Source organism: Rhinopithecus roxellana, chromosome 19 (genome assembly GCF_007565055.1).
Source record: "Rhinopithecus roxellana isolate Shanxi Qingling chromosome 19, ASM756505v1, whole genome shotgun sequence".
Classification (NCBI taxonomy): Eukaryota; Metazoa; Chordata; class Mammalia; order Primates; family Cercopithecidae; genus Rhinopithecus; species Rhinopithecus roxellana.
This window is the reverse complement of record NC_044567.1, coordinates 67,469,306-67,486,008: the sequence shown is the minus strand read 5'-3', so window position 1 is coordinate 67,486,008 and position 16,703 is coordinate 67,469,306. Positions and strand designations below refer to the sequence as shown.

General features: G+C 45.7%; 1 protein-coding gene across 2 annotated transcripts in view; it reads left to right on the top strand.

Moving 5' to 3' along the window:
* Positions 1-180: 180 nt before the first annotated feature.
* The window catches only part of TOP3A (DNA topoisomerase III alpha), a 42,096-nt gene continuing 25,573 nt past the window's right edge, over positions 181-16,703 (top strand). Inside the window, exons 1-9 of one of the 2 annotated variants that reach the window (XM_010367743.2) lie at positions 181-640; positions 5,640-5,699; positions 6,143-6,216; positions 7,598-7,673; positions 9,349-9,457; positions 12,175-12,318; positions 12,464-12,634; positions 12,954-13,054; positions 15,342-15,416. In XM_010367743.2, coding sequence (XP_010366045.1) covers positions 461-640; positions 5,640-5,699; positions 6,143-6,216; positions 7,598-7,673; positions 9,349-9,457; positions 12,175-12,318; positions 12,464-12,634; positions 12,954-13,054; positions 15,342-15,416 — 990 coding nt within the window. In that variant the 5' untranslated portion in view covers positions 181-460. Of the gene's footprint in view, positions 641-735; positions 1,219-5,639; positions 5,700-6,142; positions 6,217-7,597; positions 7,674-9,348; positions 9,458-12,174; positions 12,319-12,463; positions 12,635-12,953; positions 13,055-15,341; positions 15,417-16,703 lie in introns of those variants that run through there. The other variant, XM_010367750.2, reaches the window with a different exon arrangement.

Below are 16,703 nucleotides of genomic sequence, written 5' to 3'. Positions count from 1 at the left end.
AGACTCCGCCTCAAAAAAAAAAAAAAAAAAAAGAGAAGGCCTTGGATGGGAGTGTCCGGCGGCTTCCCCCAGGAAGGAGTGTGATTAACCACTGCTGGGAAGGAGGGGAAGGTGGGGCGGAGTGAGTCGGGGGCGGGTGGTAGGGGGAAACGTGCTTGGACGAGGGGCGCGAGTCAGTCTGGGAGTTGTAGTTCCAGGTCGCTGTGGGGCGCGCGCCTGGCGGAAGTGGTTGGAGAAGGCGGGCGGAAGCTCCCTGCAGAGGTACTGGGTTAGGTGCTGAGGCGGCGGCGGCGACACGGAAAAGACTGAGTGACTGAAGCTCCAAAGGCCAGCAGGCTGGTGGGGACGTGACCTAAGCGAGGCTCTAGTTCCTTTTCGGTGGGCGCCAGTTGAGCCTCGCCTCTGGCTTCCCCAGGATGCGCCGGCAGCCGGGGAGCGGCTGCAGGCGCGGGGCCTAAGGATGATCTTTCCTGTCCTCCGCTACGCGCTCCGGTGGCTGCGACAGCCCGGAGACCGTGCGTTTTCCCGCCCCGCCATGGAGGTGGCCCTCCGAGGCGTGCGGAAAGTCCTCTGTGTGGCCGAAAAAAACGACGCGGCCAAGGGGATCGCCGACCTGCTGTCCAATGGTCGCATGAGGCGGGTAAGAAAGCGCTTTCCGATCAGCTGCGTGCCTTGAGGGAGGCCCACCGAGCCGGACAGCATGGTGGGCGCCGGGAATCGAGATGAAGGCGATTATCTCCCATTTCTCAGGCCTCACCGCCCCTCGTCTGGATTATTGCGGTGCCCTCCTGTCTGCTATCGGACCGGAGGGCATTTTAAAACGTAGTTGAGATATTTCACTCATTTGCTTGGAAACCTTTTGTTTTCCTTGTCCTTAGCAGGTTCCCAAACTTGTCTGATTCTCGGAACCGCCTCGGGCACTGGCTGCCCTTTGGGTCTTGTGTGAGATTGGGGAAGTCTGTATTTTACTGTTCTTCCCTCGAGATTCAGAAATTCATTTGGGGACTATTGACCAGATTCCCTTAACTTGGCGTTCAAGCCCTGCCCGATAGCTCCCCAGCCAACCTAGCCCTCCCCATCCTGTGCCACATCCACTGCGTTCTACAGCCCTTGTGACTTTCCAGCCTCACCGTACACAGTGACAGCAACACGGTAGGGTTTGGGGATTAGAGATGAAGCCAACCCTGTTCCTACACGAATGAACTGATTCTGAGAGAGGTAAGTGGTAAGAATGTGTTCTACACACACACGGGAGGCACAAACCAAAGGAGGATAAGAAAAATTTCATAACGGAGGTGCCACGGGAGACATAAAGAGCTGTCCAGGAAAATATCTCAGATAACAAAAGTAGATCCTGAAATGGTTTTCTGGAGAACTTTTCTAAGAGCATGGGTGGAAGTTCCCTGCTCGTTTTTCTTTAGTTCCCGGGGGCCTAAGACGCGTTTCCAGTTCAAGGATAGTGGGAGTGGAGCCAGGGTTGTGTGAATGTTGGCTGACAGCTTTACCTGTTTCCAGTGCTAGAAGTCCTGGTGACCAGCCCCAAGGTTTGTCTACTTCTAGGGCTCTGGGTCTCTTGGAAAATGGTCCTCCTATACCTAACTAACTTCTTATCCTTCAAGGCTCTGCTGAATTCATTCTCTCTCTCTCTCTCTTTTTTTTTAAAGCAATCCAGAGGTCTTGTATTTATCTATTTTTAACCTATCATGCCGTGAATCCATAGGGAATAGGTTCCAGCAGCTCAGGCTCCTTTCCATTGGTTCTCACAGGGTGTACTTCCCTCAATGGAACAGGCTGGCACTTCAGTTGAACCCTTTCTCTTTGACTTGCTTCTTCTTTGATCATTTTCTTTCACACATTTCGGGAAGGAACTTGGCTCTTAGAGTGGTTAATATGCTCAACAGAAACATTAATTCTTTTGGCAAGAATCTAGCCCTTGTTCGCAGAAGTGCCGACAGCATGCTGGGTAACATAGACTTTTCCAGTTCTGCCATGTAACATTTGTGGGTCATTGGTTTTTGAACAGTATCCATTCTCATTCAGTCCTCGAGATCACCTTCATTGTAGATTCTGGTGTCTGTGGCCAGAGGAACTCCATGTTTTTGTTTTGTTTTGCTTTGTTTGTTTGTTTGTTTGTTTTGAGATGGAGTTTTGCCCTTGTTGCCCAGCCTGGAGTGCAGTGGTGTGATCTCAGCTCACTGCAACCTCTGCCTTCCTGGTTCAAGCGATTCTCCTGCCTCAGCCTCCCTAGTAACTGGGATTACAGGCGCCCGCCACCATGCCCAGCTAATTTTTTGTATTTTTAGTAGAGACGGGGTTTCACTGTGTTGGCCAGGCTGTTCTCAAACCCTTGACCTCAGGCCATCCACCTGCTTAGCCTCCCAGAGTGCTGGGGTTACAGGTGTGAGCCACTGCGCCCAGCTCAAACTCCGTGTTTTTTATAAGGCCAGGAGAGCATATATCAGATGCCTCATCCTCTTTTCCTTTGTGTTCATCATTTTGGCAAATTACTCCAAGATGGCAATTCCAGCCAAAAGGAAAGACTTTTCTTGGAAGAAATTTTATTGTTTTTATGTACAGAAAATGCAACAGTGTGTACTTAACCCAGTTTAGTGGCAAATTCTTTAGCCTTTGCCTTTTCTAGGTTGGTAATGCAAGCTATAGATTTTGGACCCAGGGCATTGCCTCCCTTGTGACAGCAGATCTCATATGTCGTTATAATTTGTCCTGCCAGCTTCCACCAGCTTAGCCAGAGCTCCTTTGTCTTCCAGAAAGTTAACCTGTGTGAAGGTGACAGTGGTACAGGTCTTCCTGTGGAACTTGACACCCCAGTCTTGACAGTGCAGTAGAGAATCCCCATCTTAGGACACAGCGCAGGCAGGAAGACAGCCAGCTCAATGGGATCCACCACCAGCTGACCCTTCATGTTCTTTACCAAGTTGTTGGCGGTGTCAACCCCTGCTTGAAGTGTAGGTGGTCTCTTAGTAGGGACATCCCCTTTGCCGGCAGCTTTCTTCTTGGCCTGGGCCAACAGTTTCGATCTCTTCCCATGCTGTGTCTCTTGTCTGTAATGTGGGCAAGCTTAAGCAATTAAGTAGCTTAAGTTTGGTGGTCTGAGGCCTGGGTGAACTGGTCAATCCCAGGTGGCACATCAGCCGCTTATAGAGGACAGCGGCTCTGCCGCTGCAGTCAGTTATAGCAGGACTATTTGACATGGGTGAGGCCCTTCGGCTAGACGGCTAGAAAAGCCAAAATTCTTAGGGCTTTTCTCAAATGGGATTTACTACCTTATTGGCCTACTGCTGCTCCATGACAGCGGGGGCCAGGGCCACTTTCTTCCCCTTGGCCTTCTTTCCTTTCGGCATCTTGGGCGGCTAGAGGAGAGAGGCTGCTGAAATGTCTCATCTTCAAGGAATCCTTCCCTCACTACCTCTTCCCCTACACTAGGTCAGAGACCCTTACTGACATGCTGTCATAGCACTCTATTCTACTTGAAAGGCATCTGCTAGTTACAGTTAAATAATGGGATGTGCAGTCATTTATTTAATTTTTGTCACTGCCTCTCCTTGGACCCTATGCTCCAAAGGGCAGTGATTATATTTTGTTAATTGCTATGTCCTAACGCCTGTTATGGTGTCTGGAATGCAGGAAACTTTCAATATTGAGACCATGAGACTATCCTGGCTAACACGGTGAAACCCTGTCTCTACTAAAAGTAGAAAAAATTAGCCGGGTGTGCTGGCAGGCGCCTATAGTCCCAGCTACTTGGGAGGCTGAGGCAGGAGAATGGCATGAACCCGGGAGGTGGAGCTTGCAGTGAGCTGAGATCGCGCCACTGCACTCCAGCCTGGGCCACAGAATGAGACTCCTTCTCAAAAAAAAAAAAAAAGAAGAAGAAAAAGTTAATATTTGTTGAAAGCATGTTTGAGCTCAGCGTGAACGTTTTACCAGGCAGTAGAAACTGTAAAGAACAACCTAGTGGCTTGAAATAGCTTGGCATATTCAGAAACAGTGAGAAGTTAGGGGTGTCGTGTGGTGCGAGGGGACACCAGTGAGTTAAGCAAGAGCAGCAGTTGAGTGCACATCATAAGGGTCCTAGAGAGCCATGTAGGTTGAGTGGCAAAATACACAGAAAATTGACCATTTTAATCATTTTGAAGTATACAGTTCAGTGGAATTTTGTACACTAAATGTGCCACCATCATCATTGTCTAGTTTCAGAAGGTTTTTTATCACCCTAAGAGGAAACCTCATATCCATTAAGCAGTCACTCCCCTTACCCTCTCCTCAGCCCTTCACAACCACAAATCTGCTTTCTTTCCCCATGGATTTGCCTGTTCTGGGCATTTCCTATAAGTGGACCCATATCTTACATGCTCTTTTGTGTCAGGTTTCTTTCACTTAACATAATCTTCTTGAAGTCCATCCATGTTGTATCATGTATTAATATTAGTTCTTCATTCCCTTTTTTTTGGTTTTTGAGATGGAGTCTCTCTCACTGTCGCCCAGGCTGGAGTGCAGTGGTGCGATCTCAGCTCATTGTAACCTCCACCTCCTAGGTTCAAGTGATTCTCCTGCCTCAGCCTCCCCGGTAGCTGGGATTACAGGCACCCACCACCACGCCCGGCTAATTTTTTGTATTTTTAGTAGAGACAGGGTTTCACTATGTTGGCCAGGCTGGTCTCGAGCTCCTGACCTTGTAATCCACCCACCTTGGCCTCCCAAAGTGCTGGAATTACAGGCGTGAGCCTGGCCTCTTCATTCCTTTTTATGGCTGAATAGTATTCTATCATATGGATAGATCACATTTCGTTTTACCATCCGTCAGTTGATGGACATTTGGGTTGTTTTCATCTTTTGACTATTGTGAATAGAACTTCTATAGACATTCATGTACAGGTTTTTTTTTTAATGTGTTTTTTTGTTTGTGTTTTGTTTTTGAGACAGAGTTTCGCTCTGTCACCCAGGCTAGAGTGCAGTGGCCCCATCTCCACTCACTGCAACGTCCACCTCCTGGGCTCAAGTGATTGTTTTGCCTCAGCCTCCCAAGTAACTGGGATTACAGGCATGCACCACCATACCCGGCCAATCGTCGTATTTTTAGTAGAGACAGGGTTTCACCATGTTGGCCAGGCTGGTCTCGAACTCCTGACCTCAAGTGATCCACCTGCCTCAGCCTCCCAAAGTGTATTTGAATGTGTTTTTAATTCTTTTGGGTAAATTTCTAGGAGTGGAATTGCTGTGACATGTGGTAACTCTATGTCTAACTTTTTGAGGAAACACCAAAATTTTCCAGAGTGGCCGAAGCATTTTACATTTCCACTGACGATGTCCAATTTCTCCCCATCCTCAAGAACACTTCTTATTTTACTTGTTTGTTTTTTAATTATATTTAATTGTCATCCTAATGGGTGTGGAGTGGTATCTCATCATGGTTTTGATTTGTGTTTTCCTAATGATTAATAACATTGAGCATCTTTTCATATGCTTGTTGGCCATTTCTTATCTTTGGAGCAATGTTTGTTATATTTTTGGTGTCATAACCAAGGAATCATTGCCAAATTCAAGATCAGGAAGAATTATACAGAGGAATGTATTGTTTTAAACATAATTTCTATTTTTTACTTGTTTTTGTTTTATAGAGAGAAGGACTTTCAAAATTCAACAAGATCTATGAATTTGATTATCACCTGTATGGCCAGGTAGGTGCTAAAATATTTCCATCATAAGCAAGAGAAAGTAGTTAGCCTAGTCATCTGTAGAATATGTCACTGTCTTAAGAATAACAGCTGTTAACAACCTAAAGGTTCCTGGTTACAGGTGATGACTTTATAATTTATGAGGAAGTCTCTTTAATAAAATATGGTCCCATCTCAGCTCTTCATTACAAAAAAGAAAAAAAAAGCTAATATATAATAGTTTGAGGAAAATTGAACTGATGCAAGAGGCATCATGGTACTAGAATTGGAATGGTGATTGTATTCCTATGGCTTTTGGCTTTGAAGAGCTTATATTTATGTTTATTTCTTCCCAATCAGGTTTTTTAAAATGTCTTTAATAGAAGCTCCTCCCTCTCATTTGAATGACTTGGCAAAATAATAACTGCAAAAAAACTAACTGAATTTTGAATTTTGTCATCATTCAGAATGTTACCATGGTAATGACTTCCGTTTCTGGACATTTACTGGCTCATGATTTCCGGATGCAGTTTCGAAAATGGTCAGTACAATTCTCAAGGGAAGAACTTTCAGATTATAGTAAGTTGTGAAATTTCAGAGAACTTTTGAGGCATGTTGATCTTATTGGGTAATTTTTTTTTTTTTTTTTTTTTGAGACAAAGTCTCAGAGTGAGACTCTGTCTTCCAAGCTGGGGCACAGTGGCATGATCTTGGCTCATAGCAACCTCTGCCTCCCAGGTTCGAGTGATTCTCCTGCCTCACCCTCCTGAGTAGCTGGGACTACAGGCACGTACCACCACACCTGGCTAATTTTTGTATTTTTAGTAGAGACAGAGTTTCACCATGTTGACTAGGCTGGTCTCGAACTCCTGACCTCAGGTGGTCTGCCCACCTCAGCCTCCCGAAGTGCTGGGATTACAGATGTAAACCACCATGCCCGGCCTTTTTTTCCTTTTTTTTTTTTTTTTTTTCCTGTTTTTTTTGAGTCAGGGTCTCACCCTGTTGCCGAGGCTGGAGTGCAGTGGCGCAATCTCATCTCACTGCAACCTCCCCATCCTGGGTTCAAACAAGTCTCATGCCTCAGTTTCCCAAGTAACTGGCATTACAGCCGTACGCCACCACACCCTGCTAATTTGTTCTATTTTAGTGGAGATGGAGTTTCACCATGTTGCCCAGGCTGATCTCAAACAAGGCGGGGTTTGCCTTCTTTTGCCTCCCAAAGTGCTAGGATTACAGGCGTGAGCCACTGTGTCTCAGTAATTTATTTATTTATTTATTTTAGTTATTTTTTGAGATGGAGTCTTGTTCTGTCACCCAGGCTGGAATGCAGTGGTGCAGTCTCGACTCATTGCAACCTCCGCCTCCCGGGTTCAAGCAATTCTCCTACCTCAGCCTCCCGAGTAGCTGGGACTACAGGCGCCCGCCACCACGCCAGCTAATTTTTTGTATTTTTGTTAGAGACAGGGTTTCACCCTGTTAGCTAGGCTGGTCTCGATCTCCTGACCTTGTGATCTACCTGCCTCGGCCTCCCAGCATGCTGGGATTATAGGTGTGAGCCACCGCGCCTAGCAGTAATTTATAATACTAAGATGACCTAGGATTATCTGATCCATTGTGAATTTTTATTAAATCTTTAAACATTCACTTTTGGTGTTCCCTCAAAATTGCCAGACCTTTTTCATGCAGCCATTGGATTGCATTTACCTGTAAAAGGGCTCCAGAATGCCATCTTATCCGTCCTGTTCACACTCGTGGAGAAGTGGACAGTGTGTCATACAGAGAGTCATAGCCTTGCTTTCAGTTCACCGGGACCTTTTCTTTTGGGGATACACCATGAACCCATTAGAACAGTTTGCTGTCATTAGATTGGAGGGCTCTCTGTCATGTACTAAGTTGGGACTCTGTTTTCATGTCTTTTCTAGGCAGAGCTGCAACCCTCTTGTCCTCTTTGAAGCAGAAATTGAAAAGTACTGCCCAGAGAATTTTGTAGACATCAAGGTAGGGTCTTTTGGAAGACATATGGCACTGAACAACCAAAGAGTCAAACAGAGTGATTTCTTTATTTTTAATGCATTGGCATTTGGAGATAAGGTTTTCCACCAAACTCACTACCATGATTTAAAAAGCTGGTTCCCACCCATTGTATGAATGTGGCTAAGTGGCCAAGAAACTGAAGTAAACATTTTTTTATGAATAGTAGTTGTTTAAATCCTAGGAATAAGAGCTGGACATGGTAGTTTATGCCTGTAATCCCAGCAATTTGTGGGGCCAAGGCAGGATCACATGAACCCCAGGAATTTGAGACCAGCCTGGGTAAAATAGTGAGACCCTATCTCTCCAAGGAAAAAAAAAAATTAACCAGGCATGGTGATGTAAGCCTATAGACCCAGCTAATAGTAAGGCTAAGGAAGGAGGATTACTTGAGCCCAGGAGGCAGGAGGTTGAGGCTGCAATGAGCTATAATCACACCACCACACTCCAGCCTGGTGAGAAAGCGGGACCCTATCTCAAAAAATAATCCTAAGTATTATAAATTATTAGTGCTAGCCCCCATCTCACCCTTGTTAAATGGAAGAGGCTGCAAAGTATGAATGCCTGTTTTGACAGTAAATTGCCAGTTGCCAAGCAGTCAGGGCATGCATAGTTAATTTATTTTTAATTTTTATTTATTTATTTATTTATTTATTTATTTTGAGGTGAAGTCTCACTCTTGTCCCCCAGGCTGGAGTGTGATGGTGCAGTCTCAGCTCACTGCAACCTCCGCCTCCAGAGTCAAGTGATTCTTTTGCCCCAGCCTCTGGAGAGGCTGAGATTACAGGCGCCTGCCACCATACCCAGCTAATTTTTGTATTTTTAGTAGAGATGGGGTTTCACGATGTTGGCCAGAATGGTCTTGAACTCCTGACCTCAGGTGATCCACCCGCCTCAGCCTCCTAAAGTGCTGGGATTACAGGCGTGAGCCACTGAGCCCGGCCAGTTAATTTATTGATAACTAATAAACCTTTGGATGAAAATTCAATTGGGATTCGTTTTGTTTTGTTTTGTTTTGAGACGGAGTCTTGCTGTGTCGCCCAGGCTGGACTGCAGTGGCGTAATCTCAGCTCACTGCAAGCTCCGCCTCCCAGGTTCAGGCCATTCTCCTGCCTCAGCCTCCTGAGTAGCTGGGACTACAGGCGCCTGCCACCATGCCCAGCTAATTTTTTGTATGTTTAGTAGAGACGGGGTTTCACCGTGTTAACCAGGATGCTCTCAGTCTCCTGACCTCATGATCCACCCACCTCAGCCTCCCAAAGTGCTGGGATTACAGGCATGAGCCACCGTGCCCAGCCGGGGTTCGTTTTTTTTTAACTAGGTCATAATCAGAACCTCTCGAAGTGTGTGTGTGTGTGTGTGTGTGTGTGTGTGTGTGTGTGTGTGTTAGAGCTGAATTTTAGGTTTCGTCATATTGGGGAAGTTATATTAAACCCTCTATTCTAGAAACTCATTTGTGGTTCTAAGGAGTTGTATGATCATTAGCACCAATGAGAGCGGTTTTCTCTGTTCTCTTTCCTTCGCCAAGTTGTCACACTCCAAGAACATTATTAACTTTCAGTCAGATCCCCTTAGCATAGAGGTGTCAAGTCACTGTTCCGCAATTCTGTTCTCACCACTCTTATTCCACTGTGAACTTCAGAAAACTCTGGAACGAGAGACTCACCAGTGCCAGGCTCTGGTGATCTGGACTGACTGTGATAGAGAAGGCGAAAACATTGGGTTTGAGATTATCCACGTGTGTAAGGCTGGTAAGTGCTGCTGCTGCTGACTTTCTCTACTTTGGGATTCCATAAATAGAGTGTTCTCGTTTGTATGTGCAAGTGAGCCATGGATGAATTCCTCCGTAGATACTTTCCCTTTCGGTCTGTGAGTCCCACCGGCCATGTGTCCTGGAGCAAATCACTGAGCCATTGGGAACCTCGACTTCCTTGTCTGTAACATCAAGCCAATCCAACATGTTTCCTGGGACTGCCACAGAGATTAGATGAGTTAATGAGTGGTGTAAACCATTTAGACCAGGACCCATTCCTTGTTAGGTACAAGCATACAAGCAGATACCCAGCTCCTTGAGAACAGGGACTTTATATTCTTTTTGTTGTTGTTGTTGTTATATATTGAATTATTTTAGTATTTGATTAATGGAAGCAAAAATAGAAAAATAAAATTACATATTGAATATGTGTAAAAGAGTGAATATACCACAAGTAAAGTACAAAGAATAATTATAAAATGTTCTGTTTTCTTTTTTAATCTCTCCTATTATATAGTGCTCGACTATTAATAAATAATTGTTGCAGTGGATTTAAAGGCTCTAGCCGTGTTAATGGTTTTGGGTAACTTAGAGGAAGTGATGAACGGGCCGGCCATTCTCTAGCTCAGAGGGTGGGGTTGCTATTTTCCTTTAGTGGTTTTGTGTTCAAAGCTGTAATGACTCCTGGAAATTTAAGTGCATTAACTTTCAAGGACAGTGTGTATATGTCCTATATTCTTCCCTGAAGAGGCATGAAATTCCCCCACAGAACCCTTTAATTGTAGTATTTTTCTTTTCCTAAAAGGCCTGAGAGAGCAAGTAAGATGAAAGTCACAAAAGGCAGCCAGGCGTGGTGGCTCATGCCTGTAATCCCAGCACTTTGGAAGACTGAGGCAGGTGGATCTCCTGAGGTCAGGTGTTCGAGACCAGCCTAGTCAACATGGTGAAACCCTGTCTCTAGTAAAATTACAAAAATTAGCCAGGTGTGGTGGCATGTGCCTGTAGTCCCAGCTACTCAGGAGGCCGAGGCAGGAGAATTGCTTGAACCCAGGAGGCAGAGGTTGCAGTGAGCCGAGATTGCGCCACTGCACTCCAGCCTGGGTGACAGAGTGAGACTGTCTCCAAAAAAAAAAACAATGCTCACCAAGAGCATTTTAGTATTTTAGTTACTGAAGGGGGCCTGCCCCTCCACACCTGTGGGTATTTCTCGCGAGGTGGAGATGAGAGACTAAGAAAAGAAATAACACACACAGAGACAAAGTATATAGGAAGAAAAGTGGGCCCAGGGGACTGGTGCTCAGCAAGTGAGGACCTACACTGGTGCTGGTCTCTGAGTTCCCTCAGTATTGATCACTATCTTTACTATCTCGGCGAGGGGAATGCGGTATGATTGTGGGGTGATGGTGGGGAGAGGGTCAGCAGGAAAACGTGAACAAAAGACTCTGTGTCATAAATAAGTTTAAGGAAGGGTGCTGTGCCTGGATGTATACATAAGCTAGATTTATGTTTAACTTTACATAAACATCTCAGTGCAGTAAAGAGTAACAGAGCAGTATTGCCACCATGATGTCTCGCCTCCAGCCATACGGCGGTTTTCTCCTATCTCAGAATATAATATATGGTCGGTTTTACACCAAGTCATTCCATTCCCAGAGACGTGCAGGAGACAGATGCCTTCCTCTTACCTCAACCACATAGAGACCTTACTCTTTCACTAATCCTCCTCAGCACTGACCCTTTACGAGTGTCAGGCTAGGGGGCTGTAAGGTCTTTCTCTTCCCACGAGGCCATATCTCAGGCTGTCTCAGTGGGGGGAAACCTGGACGATACCCAGGCTTTCTTGGGCAGGAGTCCCTGCAGCCTTCTGCAGTGCGTTGTGTCTCTGGTTAATAGAGAATGGAGAATGGTGATGACTTTCACAAAGTGTACTGCCTGGCCGGGCACCGTGGCTCAAGCCTGTAACCCCAGCACTTTGGGAGGCCGAGACAGGCGGATCACGAGGTCAGGAGATCGAGACCATCCTGGCTAACACGGTGAAACCCCGTCTCTACTAAAAAAAAAATACAAAAAAACTAGCCAGGCGAGGTGGTGGGCGCCTGTAGTCCCAGCTACTCGGGAGGCTGAGGCAGGAGAATGGCGTAAACCCGGGAGGTGGAGCTTGCAGTGAGCTGAGATCCGGCCACTGCACTCCAGCCTGGGTGACAGAGCGAGACTCCGTCTCAAAAAAAAAAAACAAAGTGTACTGCCTACAAACACATTTTTGACAAAGCACATCCTGCACAGCCCTAAATCCCTTAAACCTTGAGCCAATACAGCACATGTTTTTGTGAGCACAGGGTTGGGACAAGAGTCACAGATTAACAGCATCTCAAAGCAGAACAGTTTTTCTTAGTACAGATCAAAATGGAGTTTCTTTATGTCTTCCTTTTTCTACATAGACACAGTAACAATCTGTCTCTCTTTCTTTTCCCCACAGTTACTAGCTAAAATTAACTCCATCACTATTTTTGAGAGTACACTCAGTTTAAAGGTTATGGTGGTGTTTCCTCTTTAGACACTGTACACCACTGATTTAACTTAATAGGTAAATTGGTCACCTCACAGCTTCTTGAACTGGTTTGCCTTTGTTTTAAGGGGCTTTAAGAAAAGTGAGTCCTTTATGATGGAGGGCAGTGTGGTTTGACTTTGACCTTGGTAACGCCTTGTGTTCTGCAGTAAAGCCCAATCTGCAGGTGTTGCGAGCCCGATTCTCTGAGATCACACCCCATGCCGTCAGGACAGCTTGTGAAAACCTGACTGAGCCTGATCAGAGGGTGAGCGATGCTGTGGATGTGAGGCAGGAGCTGGACCTGAGGATTGGTGAGGAGCTAGGCAGACGCCTCCCGTGGCCACATTAATGTTGTGTTATGGGACCAAAAATGGGCTCTGTGTAGATATACACTGCCAGCTCTGGACTCTTATTAGCCACCGTTTTCACCTTCCTTCACTCTCCTTCACTCTCCAGGAGCTGCCTTTACTAGGTTCCAGACCCTGCGGCTTCAGAAGATTTTTCCTGAGGTGCTGGCAGAGCAGCTCATCAGTTACGGCAGCTGCCAGTTCCCCACATTGGGCTTTGTGGTAGAGCGGTTCAAAGCCATTCAGGCTTTTGTACCAGAAATCTTCCACAGAATTAAAGGTAGGGCCTGGAGTGGGGGTTATAGCCTGGGACCTATGGGCCCAAGGTTAAGGAAGGGGACTGTGAGCATTAATAGCACTAATAAAGATGTAATTTATTTTAGTCTTGCTGTCATCCTCCCTGGCCCATTACAATCCTCTTAAAGTTCCCTTTGTTATCCGGAAATTCTTCCTTATTTGATACTCCTTTGACTTTCACCACCTTTTTCTATCTGTCATGTCATGTGGCTTCTCTGAGACACAGATAAACCCTTTTCTATCTGTCATATCATGTGGCTTCTCTGAGACACAGCCTTTCTATTTGTCTCTCCTTAATATAGTAACTCATGACCACAAAGATGGTATCGTAGAATTCAACTGGAAAAGGCATCGACTCTTTAACCACACGGCTTGCCTAGTTCTCTATCAGTTGTGTATGGAGGTAAGAAGTCCTTCGAACCCTTAATGATCTAGGAAACATTCTGCACACCTCCCAAACCACTCCCACTGTTGGCAGAGGTGATCTGTCTCATTCTCCCATTGGACTTTAGCTTTAAGTTTGCATCTCGGGATCACTTTGGGGACCAGTAAGACTAGAACCCCCTGAAAACAGCACTAAAAGGAAAAGGGAAGTATCCGCATTCTTTTTAGATGAAATCAGAAATTTTGGGAAATGTATAGTTGAAATCCCCTCTTGTGGCATATACTGTCACCAGAAATTATCAAGGATTAGCTAGACCAGTCCAGGTCATTGACTTATAGAGCTAGGAGAGAATGGACAGCATTTGGCTCAGCCCCCTCTTTATTGGTCGCGTGAGGAAATCTAGAGAAGTGAAAGTCACAAATTAGTGGCTTAATTTTATATACTGATAAAAGCTAGGAAGAAAATAAGGCAAGGTAAAGGGATAGAGAAAGGCTGGAGGGTCAGGGAGGGGAGGGGTGACACTTGAGCAGAGGCTGGAGAGATTAGGGAGAGGGCTGAAGGGTGGGTGGGACATGCATGTGCCATAGAAGGGAACAAGACTGGCCTGGGCCATGGGCCAGTCGGTGGCAGAGTTAGGACCCACCCTAACATTTCCTGGCCCTTGGGCTGATGGTTTACTTTCTGATGTCACTTCCTATTAGCACATAACAGCCTGGTTTAACCCAAGGGCTGCACAGAGTCATGCTTAAGTAAAATTCCAAGCTCTCTAGGCTTGATTCATGGTGTGCTTCTGGCTGCAGCCCACTGGCAGATTTGTTACTAATTAGGCAAGGGATGTGATAACTGTGCAGCACCCACTATGGACCAGGCACACTTTGTTACGTGTTGTTTTGTTTAATCCTAATAATTCCTGTGAAGGCAGTGATAGCATCCCCATTTTCCAGATGAAGAAGCTAAAGAAAGTGAAGAGACTTACCCACAGACACGTGAGAGCTGTACATGGCAGAGCACTACTGAATCCCAGTGTGTCCCTGCCCCTTCTGCAGACCATGCTGCCGTCTCCATCTCTCTCTCACTCCACCTTTGACCCTGGACCACTGGGAGTCTCTGTAACAATGCACAATTATTTGTTAAATAAAAAGACCACCAGCCCGGGTTTTATAGTGAAACCCCATCTTTACAAAAAAGAAAAAAATTAGCTGGGCATGGTGGCACCTGCTTATAGTTCCATCTACTTGGGAGGCTGAGGTGGGAGAATCGCTTGAGCTCAGCAGGTTGAGGCTGCAGTGAGCCATGATTATGCCGCTGCACTTCAGCCTGGGTGACAGAATGAGATACTGCCTCAAAAAAAAAAAAAAAAGATCAACTTAAATAATAAAATATAAAAGTAAGTAATAAAAAGACCCGCCCTGTTTCTCCTTCACTCGGATGTGGTATGGGACTACGTGGTGGGCGATGCAAACTATGAAGTTGGTTTTAAGATTAAAGGTCTCCAGCTTGTATTGTATAATTTCTCCTATTTCTTTTTTTCTTTTCCCTGAGACCGAGTCTGGCTCTATCGCCAGGCTGGAGTGCAATGGCACGATCTCGGCTCACTGCAACCTCTACCCCCTGGGTTCAGGTGATTCTCCTGCCTCAGCCTCCCCAGTAGCTGGGACTACAGGCATGCGCCACCACACCTAGCTAATTTTTGTATTTTTTGTAGAGATGGGTTTTCACTGTGTTGGCCAGGATGATCTAGCTCTCTTGACCTCGTGATCTGCCTGCCTCGGCCTCCCAAAGTGGTGGGATTGCAGGCGTGAGCCACCGCTCCCGGCAAATTCTCCTGTTTCTGACTCTGTATCATCCTGAATTTTTCTTTTTTTTAAAGGAGCACTGGGCTAAGCATGGTGGCTTATGGGAGTATTGCTTGAGCCCAGGACTTCTGGGCCAGACTGGGTAACATAGCAAGACTCCATCTCTGTATTTTAAACAAAACAACAACAACAGAAGGAGCACTGTGCATGTGTACATAGAAAACTGTACTCAGGCAATGCATAGGCTATTGGATTTCATAGTCTCTGGAGGAAGCACCTTAAGGCTTGTGAAATTGCCCTTTGTAATCTTGGTTTGAGTGGGAAAGTAGTGATGGTGTCTATCTTGCTGTCAGCTACAAGCAACATTAAGTGGGCACTCTCCTAGGCTGTCACTGCAGGCTTAGCTGGTGGTGGTCAGTGTGATCTGGGACTGGCATGGGCTATCCACAGGAAGGATGGAGATGATGCACTAACAGGTTAACATGGTCTTTTCTTTCCTGGCTTTCTAGGATCCCATGGCAACTGTGGTAGAGGTCAGATCTAAGCCCAAGAGCAAGTGGCGGCCTCAAGCTTTGGACACTGTGGTATGTTCTGGACAGGCTGTTTCAGGCACTGGGGAAATACTGTTTTGAGGCTGTGGTTCTACTGCCTAGACTGTGGCTTGGTGGAAGAAAATATCACCCATCACCAGGCCACACAAGAAAATGCTTGAGAAAGACACGGTCCTGCTTAGCCTTACTGTTTGTTTTTTTTTTACTTATTTTGTTTTTGTAGACTCAGACTTCTGGGCTCAAGAGATCTCCCACCTCAGCCTCCCAAGTAGCTCAGACTATAGCCATGTGCCATGATGACCAGTTAATTATTTTTATAATTTTTTTGTAGAGACGGAATCTCACTATGTTGACCAGGCTGGTCTCAAACTCCTGGCCTCAAGTGGTTCTGCAGCCCCAGCCTCCCAAAGTACTGGGATTACAGGCATAAACCACCACACCCAACCACTGCCTGGCCTCTTAAGGGTTTTTTTTTTCTTTTCTTTTTTTTTTTTTGAGATTTTTTTTTTTGAGATGTTGCCCAGGCTGGAGTGCAATGGTGCGGTCTTGGCTCACTACAACTTCTGCCTCCCGGGTTCAAGCGATTCTCCTGCCTCAGCCTCCCGAGCAGCTGGGATTATAGGCATGCACCACCATGAGGTGATCTGCCCACCTCAGCTTCCCCAAGTGCTGGGATAACAGGCGTGAGCCACCGCGCCTGGCTTTTTTGTTGTTGTTGTTGTTAACAATTGCAATATAACTGCATTGTATGAGATTTGGGAAACAAAAAGAGGAAGACAACCTATGACTTCACCATCCTTACATAATTACTAGTATCTCTTCCTGTTTTTTAATATGCATGTTTTTACAGCATTATAACTAGAGTAGCTTGTGTTTTCCACCCAAGCATTTTTTTCATGTTGCTGCATAATCTGTGTAAATATTACTTTAAATCTGCTATATGAACCTACTTTAGAACAGGGCTTCTCAAATTATTTGACCCCAGGAAGAGCCACCCTGACGGAACACAAGTCTGAGTAAATCACATTAGGAGTATGCCTTCTCAGTCACCACTTAGCAGGAAAATTTGGGATAGAATTACTATTAGAATTCACTCTGAAGATTGGACGTACAGAACACTCAGGCTAACAAGCATGCAGGCTAAGAAGCACACAGGGACTGGTGGGCAGTGCATTCTTTGTCTTGGGCAAGCCACAATAAATGTGTATATGTGTGGAGGGATTGCATGGGGGCAGTTATGCATTTTGTTTGCTTGTTTGTTTGTTTGTTTGTTTGTTTGTTTTTTGAGAGGGAGTCTTGCTCTGGTCACCAGGCTGGAGT